General features: G+C 46.8%; 2 protein-coding genes across 8 annotated transcripts in view; one reads left to right on the forward strand and one right to left on the reverse strand.

Annotated features, from left to right (window-relative positions):
• GPATCH1 (G-patch domain containing 1) overlaps window positions 1-4,056 on the reverse strand; it is a 58,726-nt gene extending 54,670 nt beyond the window's left edge. For both annotated transcript variants that reach the window (XM_059667004.1, XM_059667003.1), the window contains exon 1: window positions 3,927-4,056. In XM_059667004.1, coding sequence (XP_059522987.1) covers window positions 3,927-3,999 — 73 coding nt within the window. In that variant the 5' untranslated portion in view covers window positions 4,000-4,056. The remainder of the gene's footprint in view (window positions 1-3,926) is intronic.
• The window catches only part of LOC132217058 (xaa-Pro dipeptidase), a 467,255-nt gene that overhangs the window by 397,743 nt on the left and 42,181 nt on the right, over window positions 1-27,331 (forward strand). For 5 of the 6 annotated variants that reach the window (XM_059667006.1, XM_059667008.1, XM_059667007.1 and 2 more), the window contains exon 9: window positions 25,192-25,238. In XM_059667006.1, the coding sequence (XP_059522989.1) occupies window positions 25,192-25,238 (47 nt within the window). Of the gene's footprint in view, window positions 1-12,633; window positions 12,791-25,122; window positions 25,239-27,331 lie in introns of those variants that run through there. The other variant, XM_059667011.1, reaches the window with a different exon arrangement.

Genomic DNA, 27,331 nt, shown 5'->3' on the forward strand with positions numbered 1-27,331 from the left:
GGTAGCAGCATCTCGACCCAGGCTTACCCCCTGAACCTGTCTCCAAGGCCCCCTATTCTCTGACCTTCTCCTGTTGTTTCTTCTACCATAAGCCCTTCCTTTATTTCCCTGTCCCCACCTTCAATAAACATACTCTCAAAACCACATGGACTCATGTTGTGAAATCTTTCCTACATGAAGTCAAGAATCTACACACTACCAGTGAGCCCTAGGAGACCCAGCTGGGGCACAAACCCCTCCGGTAACAGGATGAGCTGGAGGTGACAATTCTAGAGCCGAGTGAAAGTGAAAGTGTCCAAGGAAAGAGTAGGTAAGTACTGGTGCCCGCCTCCTTCCAGGCCAGAGGGCCTATGATGTCTCTGGGTCTGTGTGTGACAGTGCAGCCAATAAACCTTTCTATCAGGGACAGCAACTTTAATTAAGTGGTGGAGTCTTTCCTCTAACAATGTTTGTCTAACCTGTCACTAAGACTTCAAAGCAAGAAGCAAAAATGATTATGGGTCTAGTATGTTATAATGTAAAATGTACTCCGAGTGCATTTAAACTTCAAAGTGCTTGGGAAACAATAAATCAATACTCAGAAACTTCTGGCTGGGTAGCTCAGTTGGTCAGAGCATTATCCCTATATACCAAGGTTGTAGGTTCGATCCCGGGTCTGAGCACATACAAGAACCAACCAATGAATGCATAAATAAGTGGAACAACAAACTGACTTATTCTCTCTCTCTCGTTCTCCTTGCCTCGCTCTATCTAAAATCAATAAAATAAAAATTAAAATATATATGTATATTTTTAAAAACTTCTAATAGTGAGAATTTAAAGGATGATTTCAGGCCCTGGGGAAAAAAATCTACAAATCAAATGTCCTTTCCTTCCACTTCGAAAGCAAGGTTAGGCCACTAGGCTTCATTTCAGATTTCGTGCAACATCAAAACAGGAAGATTTAGAAAAATATAAGTCAAGTGGTTGATGACTTACATACAATACGTCACTTCACAAGGAAATAACTATGAGACCAGAAATATAGAATAGATATGAACAGCTGCCTAAGATGGTTATAAACCACCACGCCCATTTAACCCTTGCCCTGCATAGCTAAGTTCAAACCAGTTTCCAAAGGATCCCACGCTGCCTTCTCAAGTTTTCCTGCTAGCTTGCATAGGTTATTTCCTGTCTACCGTCACATACTTTGCACTTGTGAACCTTGTACTTTCGTTCTGTGGATGAAAAGGGGGTTCTACAATAAATCTGACAAGACCAGTGACCTCATAGGATGATCTGAACATAAATTCTTAACAGGCATGTCATGGTGAGTAGTCACACCCAAAGCATGTAACTTTTCTAGGAAGATTTATCTTTGCCTTAAGCAAGCCCTGTCCATTATTCTTGTGTATCTAGGTTAACACATCTTTGAAATGACAAAGAAATCCTCTTTTTTCAGACCCCTCAGAGATGTAACCTCCCTCAAGGGAGCACATAATCTTGTTATTGCCCTGTAATCTAATCCCCACCTTGATTTCTCTCAATTTCATTTAATCTTCCTTAGGTCCCCTCCTTAACTCCAAATGCCTTTTTTTTTAATGTTTATGTTTTTATTGATTTTAGAGAGAAAAGAAAGGAGAGGGAGAGAAATACCCATCTAAAAGAGAAATGTTGCCCTAGCTGGTTTGGCTCAGTGGATAGAGCGTCAGCCTGCGGACTGAAGGGCCCCAGGTTCGATTCCAGTCAAGGGCATGTACCTTGGCTGCGGGCACATCCCCAGTGGGGGATGTGCAGGAGGCAGCTGATCGGTTTTTCTCCCTCATCGATGTTTCTAACTCTCTATCCCTCTCCCTTCCTCTCTCTAAAAAATCAATTGGTTGCCTCCCGCATCCACCCAGACTGGGATTGATCCCACAATCTGGGCATGTGCCCTGATGAGGAATCGAACTGGCAACATTTCGGTGCATGGGAAGATGCTCAACCAACTGAGCCACATGGACCAGGGCCAAATGCTTTTTTTAGTGATTTCAGAGAGAGGAAGGGAGAGGGAGGGGGAGACAGGTAGAAACATCAATGATGAGAGAGAATCATTGATTGGCTGCCTCCTGCACACCCACTACTGGGGATGGAGCCCGTACCCTGACAGGGAATCAAACCATGATCTGGTTCATGGGTTGACACTCAACCACTGAGCAACACTGGACAGGCCAAATGCAATAATAATAATAATAATAATAATAATAATAATAAACCACACTTGTAAATGATCATTTTGGTAAACTATCATTTTAGGAGGCTTTTTTTTTTAGTCTGTTGAGATCTTGCTTCCAGGCATATCCTGTTTGGTTCAAAGAAACTCAAACTCTAACAATTATCTACAGGCTTGAACATTTCTTAACAAGTTGACAGCTCTTAACTAGATTTGAAACTCTTTTTTTAAAAATATATTTTATTGATTTTTTACAGAGAGGAAGAGAGAGAGATAGAGAGTTAGAAACATCGATGAGAGAGAAACATCGATCAGCTGCCTCCTGCACATCTCCTACTGGTGATATGCCCGAAACCCAGGTACATGCCCTTGACCGGAATCGAACCTGGGACCTTTCAGTCCGCAAGCCGACGCTCTAGCCACTGAGCCAAACCGGTTTCGGCTAGATTTGAAACTCTTTAAATAAAGGATCTTTGTCAACAAATTCTTTGAGATCATGGGGTGATGAATTTTCCAATGAAGCTAATGTAATCTTAGACTGTATTAAAGAAATTCAGTCTAGAATGGAAGACACAGTCGTGACGGCCCTGTTCTACCCACACTCCGGTACCATACTTGGAGAAATGCTTTAACAAATTAGGGTAGAGGACTGTAAATGAATGTATCAGAGAGCTGAGGATGTTAAGCGTGGTACAGAGATGCCTTAAAAGAAATTCAAAGGCTGTCTTCAAACACACAAAGAGCTTTCAGCAGACTAGCCTTTCTCCGTCTTTCGTAAGCAGAGGATGGCAGCAGGGCCAGTATATGGCAGAAGTTTCTCATGATTACAACTGTTCATAGGTAATAAAAGGGCCAGTGGAAATGTCCCAGAAGTACAACCAGCCAGCAGGATGTGGTCAGGGTAGGAAAGAGATCTCACCAATAGGAGGTCTGCAAGGAACTCCCAGCCATGCTTCCTTCCTCTTCCCCACAGGGAAAGAACTGCCACCAGTCCTTACTGGGCATTCAATACATACTTTGCTGAACAAATCAAGTCATTAAGAGGATCAGGCCAGAACATGGGAGAGAAGCTTGCTTGCCTTGCCCTCCCCTACATCCCACCAGCAAGCCTGTCAGCTCTGCTTTCAAAGTATATCTGGACCCAGGACACGACTTATCACCGTGGCCACCGCTAACACTCCAGTCCAAGCATCATCATCTCCAGACCTCTTTTTGCTGATCTCCTTGCTTCGCTCTTGCCCACCCCCAACCCGACGCCTATTCTCAAAATAGGTAGAGTAATCTTTAAAATGTACACCTCTCCCCGGTGTAAACTCTCCCACACTGCTACACTCTCCGCTCCACGGACACCAGTCCTGCCTGTCCCTCAATCTGCAAAACTGGCCCCGACTTCAGAGCCTTTGCCTCTGCCGTGCCACCTGAAATGCTCTTCCCCCAGATCTTCGTACGGTTGGTTCCTTCCTCTGTTTCAAATCTGACCTCAAACACGCTCTCCTCGTAAAGACATTGCCTGACCACCCAGCCCCACTCTCCCAGGAGCTTGTCTCGCATCTTGCTGTTTCCCATCCCTGAGTCTCTCGTCCGTCGCTCCAGAACGTGAGCCCCGAAAGCTCGGCGCACGCCTCGCATCGCTGTTCCCAGCGCCCGCAGTTGGGAGTCTTGGCCCCGGGGCCAGCCAAGGCCCGCACAGTGTTATGCGTTTCTCCCCAAATCCTGGACCCAAACAGACGCGCACCTTCTTCCAGTGGCTCCAAGCCTGTCCCATAGCTGACCAAGTCCTCCTCGCTGTCACTGTCCGGGGCCGCCATCCTGCTCCCTGCCCGCCCCGCCCCCTCGCTACGGGGGCCTCGACAGGCCAAAAGCCTTCCGCTCTTTCCGCTCCGCAAACCTAAGCCTCTGGCCCAGGGATTCTCAACCTTCTGGCCCTTTAAATACAGTTCCTCATGTTGGGACCCAACCATAAAATTATTTTCCTTGCTACTTCATAACTGTCATGTTGCTACTGTTATGAATCGTAATGTAAATATCTGATATGCAGGATGGTCTTAGGCGACCCCTGTGAAAGGGTTGTTGGACCGTCAAAGGGGTCGCGACCCACAGGTTGAGAACCGCTGGGAGTCTGGCCTCAGATCTGCGCCTAGGAGTTCTCAAACCCGACTGCAGGAGGCGGACCTGGAAGGCGTTGCCGCGGAGACCAGGGAAGGCACAACAGCCCGCCCTAGGAGACGCCTGGAGTGAAGCTGCAAAACACCCAACTCACCGGCCATCCAGCGGGCTCCCCTTGCCCTGACTGCCAGCAGATGCCCCTCCGCACCGCCCCACCACCTGCTGGGAAAGTCCCTGTGCTCCCAGATGCACTCAAGCGGCACACATCACTGGAACGTTTGCATAAGTGGAGCCCCTTTCCAGACCTCTGGAGGGATGCACAGACCTGGAAACCCCGTTGCTCAGGGTGAAGGAAACCCAGGGCAACACTTGATCAAAAGAGAAAAATAAACGAGAGCATAAAAGAAACGGGTAAGGAGGAGGCTGGGGGAGAAGTATAGAGAGAGAGAGAAAAGGAAATCTGAAAAGAGAAAGAAAACCAGAAAGGGGAAAGAAAAAGCAAGCAGGCAAGGAAAAGGTTGCTGTGAGGTGGGTGGGGGCTCCCTTACTGAACCTAGAGAAACAAACATCTCAACAAACGACAAGTGCTGGAGAGGATGCAGAGAAAAAGGAACCCTCCTGCACTGCTGGTGGGAATGCAGACTGATGCAGCCACTATGGAAGACAGTATGGAGTTTCCTCAAAAAAACTAAAAATGGAACTCCCATTTGACCCCATGATCCCACTTCTAGGAATATATCCCAAGAAACCAGAAACACCAACAGAAAGGATATACGCATCCCTATGTTCATAGCAGCACAATTCACCATAGCTAAGATTTGGAAACAGCCTAAGTGCCCATCAGCAGATGAGTGGATTAGAAAACTGTTACGTCTACACAATGGAATACTATGCTGCTGTAAAAAAAGAAGGAATTCTTACCATTTGCCACAGCATGGATGGAATTGGAGAGCATTATGCTAAGTGAAATCAGCCAGTCAATGAAAGACAAATACATGATCTCACTCATTTGTGGATAATAAAGACCATTATAAACTGATGAACAAAAATAGATACAGAGGTAGATCAGCATGGAACAGACAGTCAAACTACAGCAGGAAGGCTGGGGAGGATTGGGGGCGGGAGGTAAGAGATCAACCAAAGGACTTGTATGCATGCATATAAGCATAACCAATGGACGCAAGATACTGGGGGGGTAGGGGAGGCTGGAGGAAGGTCAAGGGGGGGAAAAAAGAGAGACATATGTACTACTTTTTGTAATACTTTAAGCAAAAAACAAAATAAAAATAAAAAAGAAACAAGCCGAAACTGGTTTGGCTCAGTGGATAGAGCATCGGCCTGTGGACTGAAAGGTCCCAGGTTTGATTCCGGTCAAGGGCATGTACCTTGGTTGTGGGCACATCCCCAGTGGGAGGTGTGCAGGAGGCAGCTGATCGATGTTTCTCTCATCAATGTTTCTAATTCTCTATCTCTCTCCCTTCCTCTCTGTAAAAAATCAATAAAATATATTAAAAAAAAAAAGAAACAAACATCTGTCAAATCGGGTGCTGTTATCCTACCCCAAAGTATTTTTTTTAAATATATTTTATTGATTTTTTACAGAGAGGAAGGGAGAGGGATAGAGAGTTGGAAACATCGATGAGAAAGAAACATCGGTCAGTTGCCTCCTGCACACTCCCCACTGGGTATGTGCCCGCAACCAAAGTACATGCCCTTGACCGGAATCAAACCTGGGACCCTTGAGTCCGCAGGCCGATACTCTATCCACTGAGCCAAACCGGTCAGGGCCCCAAAGTATTTTTACATTAGAGGAAAATGAAGCTCAGTTAGTAAGGGATAAGGCTGAGCTAAAAACCAGACCTAGAAGCCCAAGTTTTCAAAATGAGGGTCAGAAGGCTGTGAGCCAATCACTAGGCTGTTGTTAATATGCTCCCCCCGCGCCCCCCCCAACACCCATCCCGAGACCTCCTGAATCGGAATCTCTGGGTGTGGGGCTGTCCTTAAATACTCCATGCACATTTGACCTCAAAGCCTTTGCAGTCTCTGTTCTCTCTGCTTACAATGTTCTTCTCCCAGATAGCACATGACTCATTGCCTCGCCTTCTTCAAGTCTCTGCTCAGCGGTTCTTTCTCAGTGAAGCCTTCTCTGACCCTGTGTTTTTAGCACAATATATATTTGATTTACTTTATTCTATCTATGGTCTTTCTCCATTGGAATGTGAGCTCCACAAGAACATAGATTTGGGCCAGGGTTTTGTTTGTTTTTTCTTCGCTGTACCCTCAGAGATCAGAATAATGATTAGCAGGTGATAATTTAATAAACAATTTTGAAAATAAGAATGAGGCCCTGGCAGGGTGGCTCAGTTCATTGGAGTATCATTCCCATGCACATACATAGGTCGCAGGTTCAATCACTGGTCACAGGCGCGTACAAGAGGCAAACAATCGATATTGCTCATATTGATGTTTCCCTTTCACACACGCTCTCTCTTTATCTCTTCCTCTCTCTAAAATAAAAAAAATAAAATAAAATAAACATATCCTCAGGTAAGGATTAAAAATAAATAAATAAATACCCACAAAAGTTATTAAAACTAAATTCTTTTTAAAAAAAAAACACGGGTTCTAAAATTGTTTCCCATCAAGAAATGGAGTCTAGCCACATCAGTGTGGCTCAGTGGTTGAGCGTCAACCTATGAGGCAGGAGGTCATGGTTCAATTCCCAGTCAGGGCACATGCCCCAATTGCGAGCTCAGTCCCCAGTGGGGGGTGTGCAGGAGGCAGCCGATCGGTGAATCTCATTATTGATATTTCTATCTCCCCCCCCCCTTCCTCTCTGAAATTATTAAAAATATATTTTAAAAAAGGAGGAGGAGGAGGAGGAGGAGGAGGAGGAGGAGGAGGAGGAGGAGGAGGGGAAGGGGAAGGGGAAGGGGAAGGGGAAGGGGGAGAGTCGTCCTAGCCGGTTTGGCTCGGTGGCTAGAGTGTTGGCCTCTGGACTGAAGGTTCCAGGGTTCGATTCTGGTCAAGGGCACATGCCCAGGTTGCGGACTCGATCCCCAGTAGGGGACATGCAGGAGGCAGCCGATCAATGATTCTCTCTCATCATTGATCTCTCTCTCTCTCTCTCTCTCTCTCTCCCTTCCTCTCTGAAATCAATAAAAATATATTTTAAAAAAAGAAGTGGAGTCGATGTCCTCTCTTTTTGAATTTAGGCTCCATAGACTAAAACAATATAGTAAAAGAAAAGGGGGGTTGAGGGAGGTAGAGAGGGGATAAATGGTGATGGAAGGTGATGTGACTTGGGGTGGTGAACACACAATACAATATACAGATAATGTATTATAGAATTGTACACCTGAAACCTATGTAATTTTATTAACCACTGTTACCCCAATAAATTCAATTTTTAAACGAATTTAAGCCCTAGTGGGTTGGCTCAGCGGTTAGAGCATCAGCCCCTGGCTGAAGGGTCTTGGGTTTAAATCTAGTCATACCTTAGTTACAGGCTTGATTCCTGCCCCAGTCAGGGTGTGTGTTGGAGGCAACCAATCCATGTGTCTCTCTCACATCAATGTTTCTCTCTGTGCGTCTCTCCCCTTCCCTTGTACTCTCTCTAAAAATCAATGGAACAAATATCCTCGGGTAAGGGTTAACAACAACAAAAAAGAATGTAGTGAAAGCAACAATACAGCAATTCCCACATCCAACTTTTAAGAGACTGGCAGGTTCCACTTTTTCTTGGGATGCTAATCTTGGAACCCAACCTCCTTAATTCCAAAAAGATAAAAGAAACTGCAAAACTCATTCTCTGAAGCATTTGAGATTTTGCTTCCCAGCAACTGTCATCAGTTTAACTCAAATAAAATCTAATAAAAATTATATGCAGGTATGCCCTGGCCAGTGTGGCTCAGTTGGTTGAGCATTGTCCCATGCACCCAAAGGTTGCCGGTTTGATTCCCAGTCAGGGCACACGTCTGGGCTTTGGCTCCATCCCCAGTAGGAGTTGTGCAGGAGGCAGCTGATGGATGTTCCACTCTCACATTGATGTTTCTCTCTCTCTCTCTCTCTCTCTCTCTCTCTCTCTCTCTCCTCCGCCCCTTTTCCTATCTCTAAAAATCAATCCTATATAATAAAAGCCTAATATGCTAAGTGTCCGACTGTTCTTTTGACCGTTTGACCAGTCGCTGATGTGCACTGACCACTGGGGGGCAGACGCTGTGTCCAGTAGGTTAGCTTGCTGCTGGGGTCCGGCTGATTGGGACTGGGCAAGATAGGCTGGACACACCCTGGATGAATCTATGCACTGGGCCTCTAGTAAACATATATTTTTAAATTATATACAGGTATGGACATTCTGATATTTACACAACTTAAACACCAAGTACCCTTCCTTTCTTATTCAGATATGCAAGAAAGCACAAATCTCAGAATCTTTTCAGGAAACTGAAGATAAGATGGGTTGAGTAGGGACCTGGGTAGGGAGTAATTTCTTTTTCTTTTTTTAAAAAATATATTTCATTGATTTTTTTACAGAGAAGAAAGGAGAGGGATAGAGAGTTAGAAACATAGATGAGAGAGAAACATCGATCAGCTGCCTCCTGCACACTCCCTACTGGGGATGTGCCCGCAACCAAGGTACACGCCCTTGACTGGAATCGAACCTGGGACCCTTCAGTCCGCAGGCCGATGACGCTCTATCCCCTGAGCCAAACCAGTTAGGGCTAGGAAGTAATTTCTTCCACATGGTCCGCACATCAGTGCTGACAGTGGGATGGTTACTTATGACATACATAGAAATTGTTCTATAAGCTTTGGAATCAATGTCACTTTTTTTCCCCATGTACTTCCTTTCTTTTATTTTTTTTAAATATATTTTTTAATTGATTTTTTACAGAGAGGAAAGGAGAGGGATAGAGAGTTAGAAACATCGATGAGAGAGAAACATCGATCAGCTGCCTCTTGCACACTCCCTACTGGGGATGTGCCCGCAACCAAGGTACATGCCCTTGACTGGAATCGAACCTGGGACCCTTGAGTCCGCAGACCGACGCTCCATCCACTGAGCCAAACCGGTCAGGGCCCCATGTACTTTCTTATTGAAATACTAGAGACCACAAATCCCCTCATTGTTATTGAGTTGTTGACTGTTAACTATCCTGCACCCACCTAAGTAAAAGAAGTATGTGTCTATCATTTTACTTCTTATCCAATTCCGGAGGTTTCCCCACTTTGCTTTCTCCTGCCTTCCTAATCATCACCGTGGATTTCATGTAATCCACTTACATCTCTTCTTTTGATTGTAATGTATAAAACTGGGTGCAAAACTACCATTATCTCAACTCTTTGAAATTCTGCTTCCAGGCATTTGTTGACAGTTTGGCTCAAATAAACTCACGAAAATTCTTTACAGGTTTGAATGTTTCTTACCTTGACATTACTATTAATAACTAGCTAATTACAATGTTATCAGAGCCATGAGAATGTCTAGCCCTACAAGTCCCAAGGAGTGATACCCATGTGGCTCACATAGCCAGGAAATGCCCGCTGGGAATCAGAGATTTCCTTCAAAGATGCTCAGGAGCTAGTCCTAGAGTAGGCTGATATGTCTTTAACATCCTGCTTCCTTCTCTTGCTGTTCCTTTTTAATCAAAGTATCAGTTTAAAAAGGCAATGGTGTCGGGCTAGATTAAATACCAGATTTTGTTTTTCACTGTTAACTTTTTAAAAAAATATATTTTTATTGATTTCAGAGAGGAAAAAAGAGGGAGAGATAGAAACATCCATGATGAGAGAGAATCATGGATTGGCTGCCTCCTACAAGTCCCCCCCACTGTGGATCGAGCCCACAAACTGGCATATGCCCTTGACCAGAATTGAACCAGGGACCTTTCAGTTCACAGGCCGACACACTATCCGCTGAGCCAAACCAGCTAGGGCTTCTCTATGTTAACTTTTATGTGTATCTCCCTATATGGCAAAATGCTGCTGGTTTTTTCCTTATGGTTATGACTTAGTTGTTTTTTTAAAATAACGTTTGTTTAAATAAAGTGAGTAAATTTAAAGACTATTAAATCAATAATAGTACAAGTGAAACGTACATGAGACAAATCGAAAAGTGACTGGAGCTTCAAGGTGGTAGAAATCTGAAGGTGATAGTGAATGACTAGAATCAGCAGGCCTGAACTAAAACTAATCTCAGACACAGAGGAGTGTGCCATTGGCCATTCAGTCCTCTGAGCCTTAGTCTTATCAAATGGAGATTATTTAATCAATTTATTTGCAGAAGGGTCATGGGAATGAAACATAACATCTATAAATTTTCTGGCTAGAGTTGAGGTCCTATTATTGACACCTTTATTGTCATGGAAGCAGTAGTAACAGGAGTAGTATTACAAATGTTAGAGTGACCCACCACCCCCAGGATCCCAGAAACCAAAGCAGCTGTTTTTAACTCCCAACCCCCGGGGGATACTTTTTGTATATGTGTGGTTTGGGAAAAAATGTTTTTTATTTTTTATTGTTGATAGTATTATATATGTCCCCCCCATTCCCCTCTCCAGTCCCCACCCCACCCCAGGCCTTCACAAATTATTAGTCTGTGTCCATGGACTATGCATACATTCATATCCGTTCTTTGGCCTGACTGCTATCGCTTAGTAGTTGAGCATTGACCTATGAACTAGAAGGTCACGGTTGGATGCCTGGTCAGGTCACATGCCCAGGTTGCAGGGCTCCATCCCAATTTGGGGGCATGCAGGAGGCAGCCCATCAATGATCCTCTCATCAATGTTTCTGTTTCTCCCTCTCCCTTCCTCTCTGAAATAAATAAAAATATCTTTTAAAGTAGTTCTTTGGTTAACCCCTCCCCCCACCACACACTCACACACATCAGGGGTAGTACTTTTGCAAGGCAATGGGTCATAGCATGACTAACATGATTACGTTAGCTTGATACACATTACTTCTTACCCTAAGAGAGAAGGGAAGTGTTTGCACCTGCTAGAGTTTCCCCATACACCTGTCCCAGCGCTGAGCTGGTTAAAACTCTCCAGTTTTTTTTCTTAAAATTAAAACAGTCCTTTCCGGAAACACCTTTTCTTGTGCAGAATCTTGGAGTTGGTAGTGACAGGTGGATTTTTTTTTTTTTTGACATTTACTTGGTTATTGCTACTATTTATTTTAAAACTTTAGAACAATTCTGAATGCACCTTCTTTTAAAATTTATTATTTTTTTTTAGAAGAAAACGCTTAGCTTGTTTTGAAAGTAGATTGTTTTGTTCTACCTGTGGTATCCACCGCGACCGCCAAACACAGCGGCAACTGGGGAGGGGTTTTGTGACTGCAGGACAGAGGCTGGGGGGAGGGAGGGTATGGCCCCCGAGGCTGGGAGCTTCCGGCTCCGGACCGCGGGTTCCGGACCGCAGGTTGTGGGACTCGGTTCGATCTGGCGGCGTCCGGAGTCTGCGGGTCAGCGGGGGGCGGGTGAGACAGTAGAGCGAACCAAGTCCCCTAAGTCCCACTTTGGCTAAGCCAGGTGCGTCCCTGAACCCAGCTAAGAGCTTTAACCCGCTCCTTTGTTGTACTACTTTCGACCAAAGAGAGGGTGACCCGGCCCCCTTTTGCAGTTGAGAAAACTGGGTTTGAAGTGGTGGTTAAGAAACTTGTTCAAGGGCATCCCGAGCCTCTCAAGTACAAAACCTTTTCTGCAGACCTCTTCACGGGCGGACCCCGGCTCCCGGGGCCGCCTGCATCTCCCAGTGGATCTGCCCGTCTCCGCAGCGAGGGTGGGGGGACCGGGAGTGGACTGCCACGCCAACCGGTCTGAGTCACCTGGCTGAGGCCCTGGGTGGTGCAGCCAACGCTCCCTTGGCGTCCCGGCCTCGGCCCGGGGTCCCTTCCGGCGGCCAGCCCGGCGCTCAGCTTCGCCCTCGACCAGGCGTCAGGTCTGATCATAGTCCCCTGGAGTCGCGGGCAGGAGCCGCGACTTTACCTAGTTCGCCGCGTTCGCCCCCACGGCTCCAGACGCAGGGCCGGGTGGCCAGCCTGGGCTGGCTGCGGCCGCGGGGACCCCGGCGCGCCCCTGAACCCCCACCCGGCTCCGGCTGAGACAGCTCGACGCCAAGATTAGACCCCGGAGGCTGGGAGAGCAGAGCCGCGCCAGCTGGGGGTCCGTCTGCAGCGCGCCACTGCCTCGCGCCCCGGGCGCCGGCTCCACCCGCCAATCAGGAGCCGGGGCGGGGCGCTGGGCGGGGTCTTGGCGGCCCCCGCCGGGTCTCCGGGCCTCCGGGCCTGGCCCCGGGGCGGTGGGTGGAGGGGGCTGGAGGGGCGGCCGCGCGGGAGGGGCGGGGCGGAGTGGGGCGGGTCTGGGCGCTCTCGTGGGCCGGAGCGGCTGCTCAGCCTCAGTCGGCTCTCCGCGCCCGAGCCGCCAGCATGACCGACGCTCTCCTGCCCGCGTCTCCGGAGAAGAAGGACGACGGCTACTTTCGGAAGGTTGGTGGCTGCGGGAGGGCGGCGAGCTGCGGGCTGCAGGCCTCCTTTCCCCGGGCTGTGGAGGGCACGGCCGGGGGCGACCAGGCCGGAGCGGGAGGGAGCGCGCTGGCCTGGGGCATGTGGGCCGAGGCTCCGGGTGCGGAGGGGTGGGACCGCCACGTCCCCCGCCTCCGAGAGCAGGTGGCTTCCGGGGCCGGGAGGGTGGGCCTGGGGAAGGGACCCCGTCCTCCTCTTTGCGGCGCTTTCGGACCCGAGCGCCCGGCCGGCACGGGTGGGGATGGAGGGAGCACCCCAGGCGGCTGGCGGTCTTCCTCTGCCTCTGCATTGCTTCCAGTATCCGTTTCTTTGACTTTTTAGAGGGCAGGAGAGAGCTGCTATTGGGCGGGGGGGAACCTCAGGAGTAGCCCCCCTCTTCCACCCCAAGTCGCCCAGGAGGGCATGAGCGTAGCACACGTGATTTATTTGATTGTTGGAGACACCCGGGGCGAGTGCGGGCTTCGCGGTAACTTGGCACGTCCCGGCGACCCTCCGCGCACACACAGGCCTCCCACCCAGACCCTCAAAACCGACCGCAGCCCTCGAGGCGGGGCCGTTCGGATGCCCGCAGGTGGCAAGGCCAGGGCTGCGGAGATGCTTTTGAGCCTCGAGTCGGTGACACCTTCCACCCTTCCTCCTTGCAGGTCCCCGCCAGTCTAAAAATAGCCTTTGGCGCCTGGCCAGGTGTAACTGGGTGGGTTGAGAGATTGTTGTTTTTTATAAGATAGATGACCGAAGGCAAAGTGTGTAATTATAAACAGGGAAGTGAAACTGTTTCCCACAGAAAAAGCAATTCTTAATTGTTCAAAGCCTAACGATCCAGCGGTAAAGGGACTTGGCATCTTCCTCCTTCCTTGTGAGGCGTTTGCTTTCTGGTGAGGAGCAGTGGCCCCAGGGGATCCCCAGGACTGGAGGGGGATCAGGGAACAGGTGAGGACAGAGTGGGGAAATTTTTTTAAGTGGATTGCTTTTAGCATTTTAAAAAAAGAGTAGTTTTAAGGTATATTTAAGTTCAAAGATGTCATCATGGAATTACAGGATTATAACTTCTAATTATGTGTGGCATTTGGGACAGAGGATCACAGGGCATGGAATTGCAGAAGGAGGCAAGGCCTGGGAATCACTAGATCTCAGTCCTGGGGCCCGGGAACCTGACTGCCACCCCCACAAAATTGCTCTCTAGCCTCCTGCGAGTTGCTACCTCTTTCTGGGACTTCATGTTCTCCCTGAATTGTTTCTCTGAACAGGAGGAGGTCTGAACTACAGCACCATCTGGAGGAAGTGACTGAGGGAGGGGCTGGAGCGATGGAGAACACCTGTGAGGGTTAGGTTCCCAAGTCTTCCAGAACAGGTTTTCCAAGAGGAGGATGTGCACGGGAAAGAGTAGATAGCCAGGGAGCCCTGACAAGATAGAGTTGGATGTTTTTTAGATGCAGCTTCCGTGGATAATGAGTGTGAAATTAGATGAATCACTGGTTTACAACGAGAAACGTCTTTTGTAAAGGAGACCTTGTCATGATCATTGTGCTATATCATACCAGTCCAAAGAATGTTCTTTGTATGAAGATAAAAAGGGTGCTGATGTTACGGTGGCCACGTGGCTCAGTTGGTTGGAGCATCGTCCATTACACCAAAAGGTTTCAGGTTCAATTCCTGGTCGGGACTCATACTTAGGTTTCGGGTTCGACTCTTGGCCATGTGTGTACCGGAGGCAACAGTTCGATGTTTATCTTTCTCCCTCTCTCTCAAATCAATAGAAACATATCCTTGGGTGAGGATTAAATAAAATAAATAAATAAGTAAATAAATTAAAGGTGCTGACATTGAACCCTTCCTGATCTGTGGTAGAAGCTAATTTGACCTAAAACAAATGCTCCTTGAATGATAGGTAGAGAAGAAGCCTTGTGTCTGACAATGGTGGGGTCTAGAGTGGGAGGAGGCAGCATCACATCCCTGCTCCTCCCCCACCTGGGAAAGGATTCAAGGCTCCAAGGGGATGGGCCCAAATACCTGGAGCAGGGGTCCTCAAACTTTTTAAACAGGGGGCCAGTTCACTGTCCCTCAGACCGTTGGAGGGCCGGACTATAGTTTAAAAAAAAACTATGAACAAATTCCTATGCACACTGCACATATCTTATTTTGAAGTAAAAAAACAAAACGGGAACAAATACAATATTTGTATTTGCATGTGGCCCGCGGGCAGTAGTTTGAGGACCCCTGACCTGGAGGGACATCACCACTATTCAGTAAAGCTGGAGCTGATGAGCGCCCGTGACCTGTGCTCCATGGACTGGCCCAGCGGAAGGCTTCCTCACACACGTGTATAACATTAAATTACACCCCACTGAGACGAATGGACGGAAGCCTCTGGGGAGTGGAGGTTGTTCGGGGGTTGTGATTCCTGAATGCATGGGAAGAGAGTCAGGGGTCCATCAAGTGGTTTATGCAGGACCAGACATGTAGATTCATGTCACAGAAAGACCACTCTGACAGCTGAGTTGTTGGTTGGTGGGAGATGGGGAGCGGCAGTGGTGGAGCCAGGCGGGGGGGGGGGGGGGGGGGGAGTTAGAGTTTGGGGCCTGGGGTTAAACCCTTGGATCTTCATTGTCTCTGTCCTTCCTACTCTGATATGGACTGTTGATGGTTTTTCAGCCGGTTATGTAACGTGCTGTGTAAACACAGCCTCCTCACCCATCCTTCCTACCAGCCTGCAGCCCTAACAGACTGAAGGCAGTGCAGTGCTCCAGTGAGGAGGTTGAAATGATGAGGGCCTCCCTGAGCAACAGCAGTGCCAGCAGGGAAGGGATGAACTAATGGATAGGATATGGTTGGGAGGTCGCTTAGGTGTCTCAGTGGGTGGTCATGTGCTTCACTGACATGGGGACCCAGGAGGCTGGTGTGGGGGCAGGTGGACTTGAGGCCTCCATGCAGTGGTTCCAATGGGGAGTTTACACTAAGGACTTGGCAGCCCCAAGAGCACCCTGGCTGGGGATGTGGCTTTGGGGCCACCAGTATGGGATATTGTGAAAAAGGACCCAAGACAGAAGGGTGTAGTACCTCCACTTAAGGGACAGGCAGAGAGATGGGAGGCAATCCAGGAGGGTAGCAGCAGTGTTGAAGAAGCTGAGAAAGTATTTTTTTTTTTAAATATATTTTTATTTCAGAGAGGAAAGGAGAGGGAGAGAAAGATAGAAACATCAATGATGAAAGAATCGTTGATCGGGGCCTCCTGCAGGCCCCTTACTGGGGATTGAGCTCGCATGGTTCATAGGTCGAAGCTTAACCCCAGAGCCATACAGGTTGGGCTGAGAGAGTCTTTTTAGTGGAGGAGAAGTGAGGTTGACAAGTCAGAAGACTTAGTCTTTTAGGATTTAGTCCTTGGAGGTTGTTAGTAAATGAGAGTTGGGGCCAAGAGTCCATGTGGCAATTGCAGGAGAGAAGGGCAGAGAAGATAGTCATTGCAGGGAGATGGGGTTAAAGAAGAGAGAAGAAGGCAGGTTTGTTTCAGAATGAGGAAGTCTAGAGCCTTTTTAAAGCTGAGTGAAGGTGAAGAAGTTGGGTGGGGTGGGTTTGTTGAAGATTCAAGGGGGGAGAAGAGAATCGGTGGAGGGGTCCCAGGAGGCCAGTCAGGATTCGACGATTGGAAACAGCTGCTGCACTGTTGGGTGGGTGAGCCAACCAGGGGTAGTGAGGACCCTCCAGACTAGAGATGTCATCAGGGCATCATGTAGGCTGCCCCAAGCAGGCTCCCCCAACCTGTTATTGGAATTTTGTGCACTCTTACAGGACCAAATTAATTTCTACTAAAGTCGAGCTTCTCTTTCATCCCGTTCTCTCTCTCTCTCTCTCTTTTTTAAAAAAATATTTTATTGATTTCAGAGAGGAAGGGAGAGGAAGACAGAAACATCCGTGATGAGAGAGAATCATTAATCGGCAGCCTCCTGCACACCCCCTACTGGGGATAGAGCCGGCAACACAGGCATGTGCCCTGTTTCATAGGTCCGTGCTCAACCACTGAGCCACACCGGCTGGGCCATCCTGTTCTCTGTATCCTACCTTTCCTCCCTTTCCTCTTTTCTTGAAAATGCCATTCTGCTCCACTCATTCCAAAGCATTTCTTGAGTGACAGCTCGGAGCTTGACCACCGCCAGGTTCTAGGGCATACTCAGCACTGATTCAGTATGGCTTCTGTTCACAGCGAGCCTCATTTCCTGGGGTGCTGAGCTGTGAGGGGAGTTGGTGCTTTGTCCCATAGCTTGGACAGGAGTCAGCTTGTTTGCTTGAATCCATAGATCAAAAAGTGGCATGTGGGGGGTCCACAGTCCATAGCCACAACTTCGGTGGAGTCTGTTTTGTGTGACTTGTATGTACAATGAAGACTAATTGCCTAAAAATTCACTGTGCTGGCTGGGCCTGGTCCCTGAATGTGTGAGACAGTCATTGGCAGAGAGGGAAGCCCCTGATAAGTCAAGGTCTTCTTGGAGTTTTACAGCACTTGGCTGGACAGAATCTAAAGACACAAACACAACTTGACCTCAGGTCAGGCATGGGCACCCCCCAGCGACCTGGGCTGACAGCATGGGGGTCTTTGGATTAAAAATAAAAAAGTTGCCCTGGCCCAGTAGCTCAGTTGGTTAGAGCATCGTCCCAATATTCGAAGGTTGTGTGTTCAGTCCCCGGTCAGGGCACATATAAGAAGCAACCAATGAATTCATAAGTAAGTGGAACAATCTATGTTTCTCTCTCTCCCTAAAAATCAATAAGTAAATATAAAAAATAAATAAAAACCAGAACACTTTCTGATCTGTCACAATATATTTCTCTCCTCTGTGGCTTCTCACTTTTTCCTTTCTTTACATAAGTTTACATAAAGGAACAGCTCTGTAAGTTTGTATTACAAATTACTTTCTTAAGAGAAAGACCAGTGGAAATGGAGTGTTTTTTCCCCCCTAAACATATATTTTTATGCTCATCCTAATGAAAGTCTTTGAAGAATGTGTGTTCTGGCCTATGGTTGACGCAGAGTAAAGCAAGTTTCTATCACACTGCATCCTGAGAGCAGGGCCAGCTCCAGGGCTCCTCAGGTGTTGTAGTCTGAAAACCTGAAGGAAAACCTGTTCTTGGCCAAGAGAAAACCAGCTGGAGAAAAACTAGAGAAAGCTGTTCCCTGGGACTGTTGAAAGCGCCCAAATGAAGCAGAGTCCTCACAAAGTGCAGCATTGTCAGTCCTATCTGCCTCTGCATCCTCAGGGAGCGCTAATGACCCAAAATGAATTTAGCGCCATTGTTTTTACTCAAGAGCTGGAGAAGTTGTTTCTTATTCATAGAACCTCCAGGCTGGAGAAGGCCCCAAGGTTCACAGTGTCCTGGTTTATGGTCGGTCTTGTTTACTCTGGGCCTCCCGGAGGCCCCAGCACTGAAGGCAGGGGTGGTTTTTTTCAAACCCAGAAGCTCCTCCCAGTTCCCTCCCTGCACCATTCGTCTCAGTGGGGTGTAATTTAATGTTATACACGTGTGTGGGGAAGCCTTCCACGGCCAGTCCATGGAGCACAGGTCATGGGAGCTCATCAGCTCCAGCTTTACTGAATGGTGGTGATGTCCCTCCAGGTATTTGGGCCCATCCCCTTGGAGCCTTGAATCCTTTCTCAGATGGAGGAGGAGGAGGGATGTGAAGGTTTGTGATGCTGCCTCCTCCCCACCCTGGACCCCATCATTGTCAGAGACAAGTCCTAAAGCCTGGGCTGCATGCACCCAGGCTGGTCATGGCCTGGGCGTGGGGGGGTCTGCCTAACTGCACTGGTGCACACTGGAAGCCCAGAGGGTGTGTCTGACAAATACCTTTTCACACTCTGGGATCCTGGCCAGGAGGGGTCCCCTGGCAGAAAGAGAATTTTCATGGTGACTCAGAGGAGAGTCAGGGTGATGAGCTGTACCACTGTAAATGTTCCTTGCTTCCTGGGGCTATTTGGATGGATTCCAAGACACCACCTGATGAGACCAGGCATTGGCTTTAGGCTGATCACCACTTCCGCGTTTGGCTCAGGTACCAGAGTCTCATGACACAAAGGCTACATTGGAGGTGGCCACAGAGGACAGTGAAACTGCAGGTGTAGCCCAGCCAGAGGACTGAGTGTGTGCCACAGTGGACAGCAAGGGGTGCCAGCGCAAGTGAGGCCTCTCGCCTGCAGCTCCAGAGATGGGGAGAGATACAGGTCTTTCTGGCCTTTCTGGTCAGACCCACGAATTCACTATGGCCATATGCCTTCAGGAAGTCCCAGGGTTCAAATTGGATTGTAAGAAGAGAAAAGGCAGGTGATTGAAAGCCATTCCAGAAGTAGTTTCTTTTTCTTCAATATTATTTGTATTATTAAAGTAGCATAAATTGTTATAAAATTACATAAGTGTACAGAATCACACATACATCCCAGCCTCCACCCCTTACAGTCACCTCCTAGATAAGGACTATTAACTGCTGGTGACTACATCTTACTGGTTGAAATAAGCAGGTCATTAGTTGGGTCTAGAAATACATTTGATTCATGGAAACTTTGGTGATTGTAAACCTTTGCTGTTCATTCAGCATGTTGAAAAACACCTGAGCTGCACACAGTAGGTGTTTATAAAGATTTGTAGAACTGAATGAAGGGAGCCTCTAGTTCAGCGGTTCTCAACCTGTGGGTCGCGACCCCTTTGGCGGTCGAACGAAAGGGTCGCCTTAGACCAGGGGTGGGCAAACTTTTTGACTCGAGGACCACAATGGGTTCTTAAACTGGACCGGAGGGCCGGAACAAAAGCATGGATGGAGTGTTTGTGTGAGCTAATATAAATTCAAAGTAAACATCATTACATAAAAGGGTACGGTCTTTTTTTTTTTTTTAGTTTTATTCATTTCAAACGGGCCGGATCCGGCCCACGGCTGCCTTAGACCATCCTGCATATCAGATATTTACATTACGATTCATAACAGTAGCAACATTACAGTTATGAAGTAGCAACGAAAATAATTTTATGGTTGGGTCACAACATGAGGAACTATATTTAAAGGGCCAGAAGGTTGAGAACCACTGCTCTAGTTAAAGGTTATGGCTGAGTGTTGATTCATATTGTGGGTGAATGGGTTGGCATGCTATAGGGAGGCAGCTGAACCTAGGCTGCAGCCCTGGTGGAGATCTGGGAGGGCAGGAAGGCTCTTTCCAAGTGCTAGATTCATGTTTTAATTGTTATGGATGTGGAAGAGCTGGATTCTGTTCATCCAACCAGTCCTTAATCTCTAGCTTGGTGAAGAGTTAAATGAAACGTTTTTGTATATTGCAGGGTATTGCATGCTATTTCTGTGCTTTCTGGTTAACAGCTTCTGGCTAACTCATAAACAAACAATTCTGTTTCCAGTTTGGTGTTTGAGTGAGGAGTTACATAGCTAGGAAGGAGTGAGAAAGGCAGAGAAAATAATCTGCGCTAGAGAAGCAGCAGAAAGCACCTGCTCCCCATGCCCCCCTATCTGAGGGTCTCTAGCCAGATCCTGCACTGTCGTCCCTCACTCAGTCTTACTTTTGACCTGGGGACCCCAAGCTCACACTGTGTCCTCAGTTTGCTGGAAGCGCATCTACATGTGTGGGCTTTTTCTGTAGCTGTGTGTAAGAAGGGCCCCCCAGTTCTCCAGATAGAAGGTGCCAGGCACCAGTACTGCCCAGAGCAGGCTCCCAGTCTGGGAGGAAAGACTGATCCATTCTTTTTGTGTCTGCCTTCCCAGTGGCCTGGCCTATCCACCTTTTCAGTGCCAGTCTCTGCAGGGGTAAGCTAAGTATCCTTCCCTTTCTTTCAAATTGAGTGCCTCCAGTGTTTGCCTAGGTCGTCCCGCTCTTCAGCTCTTGTTTCCAGCTGAACAATCTGTACAGTAAGGGCATGCAGGACAAGTAGAGTTTTCACTCTAGGTCAGGGGTGGGGATGTCTTGCAAAGGCAACCAGAGGTGGGACTTGAAATTCAATAAATCTAGGAGCATTTTCATAGCAATATAATTTTTAAGTTGATAATTGTGCATGGTCAGTGAATGATGTTATAAATATGACCTTTGGCAGAAAAAAAGGTTCCCCACCCTTGCTCTAGGTGAACTTATTCTCAGGCCTGTTTTAGTTGTGGGTGCCAGAAAAATCCAATCCAAATGGGTTAGGTAGAGATATACACCTGTGAAACATCCCTACAGTGGAATTCTACTCACACTAAAAAGAAACAAACCACTGATACGTGCAACATCATCGATGAATCTCAAATATTGGGCAAAATAAGTCAGACACAAAAGAATACACACTGTGTGATTCCATTAATATGAAGGTCTAGAACAGGCACAAGTATTTGGTGATAGAAGTGTTCAAATTTTTTTTTTTTTTTTACTGGAATAGTGGTTACACAGATTTATACATTTGTCCAAACTCAATGAACTATGTACTCAAAATATATGTATTTTATTATATGTAAATTATACCTCCATTTCAAAAGTGAATGCATTGCCTCCTGTAACTGAGAAGTCTAGAGGAATGGCTTGACCTGGGGCTCAGATGTTGCCATGGAGATTCAGCTTCTCAGCTCTGCTCCCCTGGGTTAGCTTTATTTCTGGGGAGACAGTCCCTTGCTGTGGTAAGGGGGCTATAGCGCTGCCCAGTCTCACGTCCTCCTAGGTTCACAGCTGATATGGAAAATGAAGCCTGAAGGGTACTGATTGTCCTATGTCAGCTGCTCACCCGGAACCAATCTCAGGGCTAGGGGCCTTTGGTTTTCCAAATGGCCAGGCATGAGTCAGATGTTCTTTCCCTTGGAAAGGAGGTGTGGGAGTATGGATTTATCATGTCTGACCATCCTGGGCCGTGAGGAGGGAGAGTGGGACACAGGTCACTGTGCCTAAAGGACGTGCAGTGATACTGGACAGCCCTCAGCCAGGGAGCATGTGAAGGGTGTCTAGAGATGGGCAGGTGAGCTGTCCCAGCATTCCCACAGATTCTGCTCAGGCTGCCTCACAGCCCATCTTAGAGTGCCAGGAAAGACACCGGCTCAAGTCCCCTCACTGCCTCTATAACCCCATGGGCATTTCTGGTGTTTCTAGCAGGCCTAGCATTCTTACTTTTCAGTAAGAAGTAATGTCATTTGGGTCTGATTACTCAGTCAAATCTAATCCTAAACATTCCTATGTCTTATCTAGAAACTTGACCCCGCATCTGTGGGCTGGTTAGGGTGTAGCAATTCCAGGCCAGCCAGAAGTTGGGTAAAGTATAGGAGCAAGAAAAGTTCTTATCTATGAGGTGGAATGGCTGCTTATCTTAGTTAGCTCTGGGAATGTACGTAAAGGAATTAGTCATTAAAGCTTCTCTGTCAAATGGAACACAGCTTTGATGAACCATGTAATTTTGAGTCAGATTGAACTATCCCTTCATAGTAATTTTAGGAAGTGGAAAGGAAAGAGGCTGGCAATTATTTTAGCCCTTTAATATTAAATTAGCTTAATATTAAAGCTATTTTAATCATAACTGAAAAAAGAATTCGTTTTCTGATTTTTATTTTAAATCAGGGATCATTTAATAATTTATTACTTTTAAGATGATTGCAACTCAGATTCTGAATCTCTAATTTGAAATAGAAGATAGGTGGGTGGCAACCTGCTGGGAAGTGAGAATAAGAAATCTTTGTAGAAGGAGTGACGTCACTCATTTCTGACTTAATAGTCCAAAGGCCACTGCTACGGGGATTCCCTGAGAAGGTTGGGGCTGTAGATAAACCACTCTCCCTCCTTCAAATGGAGGCCTGGTGTGTGCAGAGCTGCTGTGGCAATGACACGGCTGGAGAAAAAGGGCAGCCTTCTCACCAGTGCTGCCCACCAGTCACTCCCAAGGAGTAACCACAGCTCTATCAGTGGGCAGAACCTCAAGATAAGCTTCGAAAAGGAATGGAGCCTTCACTCAGATCCAGGGCTCCTACTTGCTGGGTGGGAAGAATACCTTAGGTTAAAATGAAAATTACTCAGATCTTAAACTTTTCAGAATGAAACATTTAATCCAGATATCCCAAGAAATAATGGACAAAGAACACAGATAATTCACCAAACAAGGAATTCAAATGATCAATATATGAAAAAAAAAGTTTAGCTGACCGGTTTGGCTCGGTGGATAGGGCGTTGGCCTGCGGACTGAAGGGTTTCAGGTTCGATTCCGGCCAAGGGCATGTGCCTTGGTTTCGGGCACATCCCCAGTGGGAGGTGTGCAGGAGGCAGCTGATCGATGTTTCTCTCTCATCGATGTTTCTGACTCTCTATCCCTCTCTCTTCCTCTCTGTAAAAAAATCAATAAATATATTAAAAAAAAAAGTTTACCTTCACTAATAAATGCAAATTGGAAGAAGAGGATACCTGTTTTTGCATATCAACTTGGCAAAGATTAAAAATAATATTTTTCAATTCTACAAACAAGTTGAGACAAATAACCCATTTAAAAAAATGGGCAAAAAACCTAAATTGATATTTCTCCAAAGAAGACATACAAATATCTAAAAGATGTTCAAATCATGAGCCATCACGGAAATGCAAATGAAAGCCACAGTGAGATAACCACACAATCGTAGGTTGGTTATAATAAAAATGATAAACAGTAACAGGTATTGGTGAGGATATGGATAAATTATAACCCTCCTGTACTGTTGGTGGGAATGTAAAATAGTATAGTCACTTTGGAAAGTAGTTTGACAGTTCCTCAAATGGTAAACAGAATTAACCACATGACACAGCAGTTCCACTCCTAGATATATTGCCAAGAGAAAGGAAAGCATCCCACACGGAAATTTACACACAAATAAGCAACCCTATTCACAACAGTCAAAAAGTGAAAGCACCCCCCAAATGTCCATCAACTGATTAATGGATAACTAAATGTGGTGCATCCATACAGTGCAGTGTTAGAGACAAAAAGGAATGGAGGACTGGCACTGCTAGGTACATGGATGAACCTAGGAAACAGTACACTGACAGAAGCCCATTACAGAGACCACATTTTATATGATTGCACTGATAAGAAATGTCCAGAATAAGCAAAAATACACAGGCAGAAAGTAGATTAGTGGTTGCCTACAACTAGGGAGAGGGTACAAAGAATAGGGAGTGCTCTTCTTTCCTAGAAGATAATTGGGTTCTAGTGTGGGGGGCCTTTAAAGAGGTTAGACCCCATCACACTGCCCGAGAAATAGACGTAAAAAAAACTTGAAGTTTATAAAGCTACCTGCTCACCAATATGCATCAAATACTTAAGTAGATGCTCAGAAACTGTTCAACTATAAGGAGATGGTAAACCCTGAAAAGGGGGCAGCCTGGGATTTGAGTGTATCCCCCCTCCCTTCCTCTTTCTCTAAAAACAATAAAAAAAATTTTTTAAAAAGGGGACAGTATTATACAATCATTAAAATAATTGTTTTGAGGAACATTTCATAATAAAGGAACTTTTCATGATAGAGTATGAAGTGAGAAAACATGGCAACCTTTATGTGCCCTGTGCGGAAAAGAGTAAACATAGCAGGCCTGAGGCTGCTATCCTTAGGAAGGCCTGCTTGAAAGATTGGCCCCCTCCTGGCGACTGGAAACCTGGCTCTTGGAGGTTGCCTCCTTCCCCAAACTGATAAGGTTGACTTACTGTGCCTAGACTGATGATAAAAGCCATGTGTCTTAATGAACACCTGCTTTCCTCCTGGGAGCCTGGAACTTTGGTATGTGCTAGGCAGAGGTGCCTTTGTGACCAGCCCCCAATAAAACCCCTGGGTGTTGATTCTCAAATGAGCCAACCCGGACAGAGACATCGCATACAAGTTGCTGGGAGAAGAGTGTGCTCTTGCACTCATGGGAGAGAGCGAGCACAAAGAAGCCTGTACATGATTCCTCTGTCTTTTCCTCTATGATCCATCTGTGCATCCTCACTAAGCTGTGGTCGTACATCTTAACCATGAATGCAACTACATGCTGAGTCCTTGAGTCCTAGCGAATCTCCAAACCTGGGGGCTGATCTTGGGGACTCCTGACACAGCCACTAATGTGGAAAATAACATGTATATAAAATACATGGGGAGAAAAGAAACCAATTTACAGTGGCTGTTTGGAGTATATTATGATGTGACTTTTATTTTCTTTATACTTTACAATATTTTACATATTTTCCATTTTGTTTTGTTTTTCAAAAAGTTTAGTTTCAAAATCCTTTTCTGTTCTATTAAATGTTGTCATCAATTTTAGAGTGGCTGACCTCTGATTGGGGCATCTCCCCTTTTCCCTTAGGGTTGCAACCCCCTTGCACAAACTGGCCGAAGCAAACTGCAGAATCAGAGGGCTGCCTTGAACCAACAGATCCTGAAAGCTGTGCGGATGAGAACGGGAGCAGAAAACCTTCTGAAGTAGGTGTCTGCTGGCTCCACAGCCTCAGCTGGGAGCCCAGCCTCCCCTGAGGCCTGCCATCGGTTCCTAAGCTCCTAGGCCTGTCCAGCTTTCTCTCCAATTCTCGGTTTTAGCTTTGGGTTTCCTTCTCATTTCTGGCACCTGGAGCAGGCCCTTTCTCGGCTAGAGCTTGGTTGTGTTGTGGCAAGTATTTTACCTAGCCTGCCATGCGTTTGGGGATAGAGGGACACTGGAGGATGGTCCAAGTGTTGTATTCATGTTTCTTTTCCCTGCTTTCTGTGGGACTTGTCTACTTTCTCTACGCCTCGCACTGTGCCTGGTCTCGAATCACTGCTTGATAATTGTGTGTTGAATGTATAAAGGAAAGGAAGGCAAAAAGGAGGGAAGGGAGGTATTTCTATTTCCAGTGTCCATCCCTCTAATGCAGCGGTTCTCAACCTGTGGGTCGCGACCCCTTTGGTGGGCGAACGACCCTTTCTCAGGGGTCGCCTAAGACCATCCTGCATATCAGATATTTACATTATGATTCACAACAGTAGCAACATTACAGTTATGAAGTAGCAACAAAAATAATTTTATGGTTGGGTCCCAACATGAGGAACTGTATTTAAAGGGCCAGAAGGTTGAGAACCACTGCTCTAATGAGAGGGGCCCAGTACAGCCCAATACTCCTGGGGCACTCATTACTATGCTCTGTTGGTAAAATAGTTACTTATCAAACATATCAAGCATAGAACTCAGTGAAGCCTTACCTGTGTCACAGGCAGCTCCAAGCCCTCCCCACCCCCTTCAGTACAATGCAAGAACATGTGCCAGCTTCCTCTTCTGAACTTGCTTCAGAGTTCTAGGGGTAACTCTTGTCAGCTGCATGCTGCCTTCTGCACTGGGTAGTTGAGGCAGGCACCATGCCTGCTGGCCTGGGAAGTGAGACAGATGCCTCCTGGAGCCTCAGAAGGAGATGTGGAGTGCTTGTAGGAACCTGGAACCTGGAACCTGGAAAGCTGGCAGAGAACCCGGAAACCTGGCAGGATATGGCTTATGGGTGTTTTCAATGGGTTAGCCTTAGGGAGCCCAGACAGCTTAGAGGTTTTGGGAAAAGTAAATACACCAAACTGGGTTTTTATAAAGGAACCACTCTGGTAGTCACAGATATGCATGATTGGCAGGATCAACTCCTCCAGGTGGGGGCCACTCACCTGAGCACTAATAAACAGTAGGAGGCTTTCTGACCATGAATTTGGGCAAAATTCATTTCTGAATCAGTCTGTATTTTCTCCTTAAGAAAGATCTCTGAGATATTAAATGGGGGAAGGGGTGCATGACAGCATGTCTTGTGTTTATTTTAAAGGATTTGTACAAACGCTTTTGTGTATGCACAGACTATTTCCGAAAGGATGGGAAAGAAGCTGTTACTAGAGTTGGCTCTGGGAGCAAGACCAGTGTTGGGGGTGTAGGTGACTCTCCTTTTCATTTTACTCCTGTCAGTGTTTGAATGTTCTTTTATGAAGTACGTGGATTACTTGCATTCATGTTTTATTATGGATTACTGCAAAGGCCCTGGAGAATATTATATGCAATCCCTGAACCTACCAGGATTCAGGAACGACAATGCTGTGCCTGTCTTGGTTTTGTTACTCAAGTACTAGCCCCAGAACACAAATCCCGAGATGGCCAAGTGTCTGGGAACCTCTTCTCTAGCTACTTCTGTAACAGGGTGAAAGGGAGATTATTACTGGAGGAGACTGGGAACATATGGTAACATTTCACCTCTTAAAATGCCTGACAGTGCCCCGTCCCCAGAAAAGTCTGGGAATTGTCAGGTCCACAGCACATGTGGACCACATGTGGCCACTGCAACTCGGGAGAGAGCCCTGTTTTCAGGAGTGCCTGCTGTGTGCCAGGCTTGCTGTGCTGGGAAGGCCGCAGGCACCGCCCTCGGTATGTTGAGGCTGCAGGTTTTGGTTGACACTTTGACGAGCCAGTTCTGTAGCCGAGGGGACAGGTGGGCAGCCCTGACTCATGGCTTTCCCAGAAGCAGGCTACAGTTGATTTATTTGCCTGTTCATTCACCCACAAATGGATTTGTTGAGCA

Source organism: Myotis daubentonii, chromosome 15, assembly GCF_963259705.1.
Source record: "Myotis daubentonii chromosome 15, mMyoDau2.1, whole genome shotgun sequence".
In the NCBI taxonomy this organism is placed as follows: Eukaryota; Metazoa; Chordata; class Mammalia; order Chiroptera; family Vespertilionidae; genus Myotis; species Myotis daubentonii.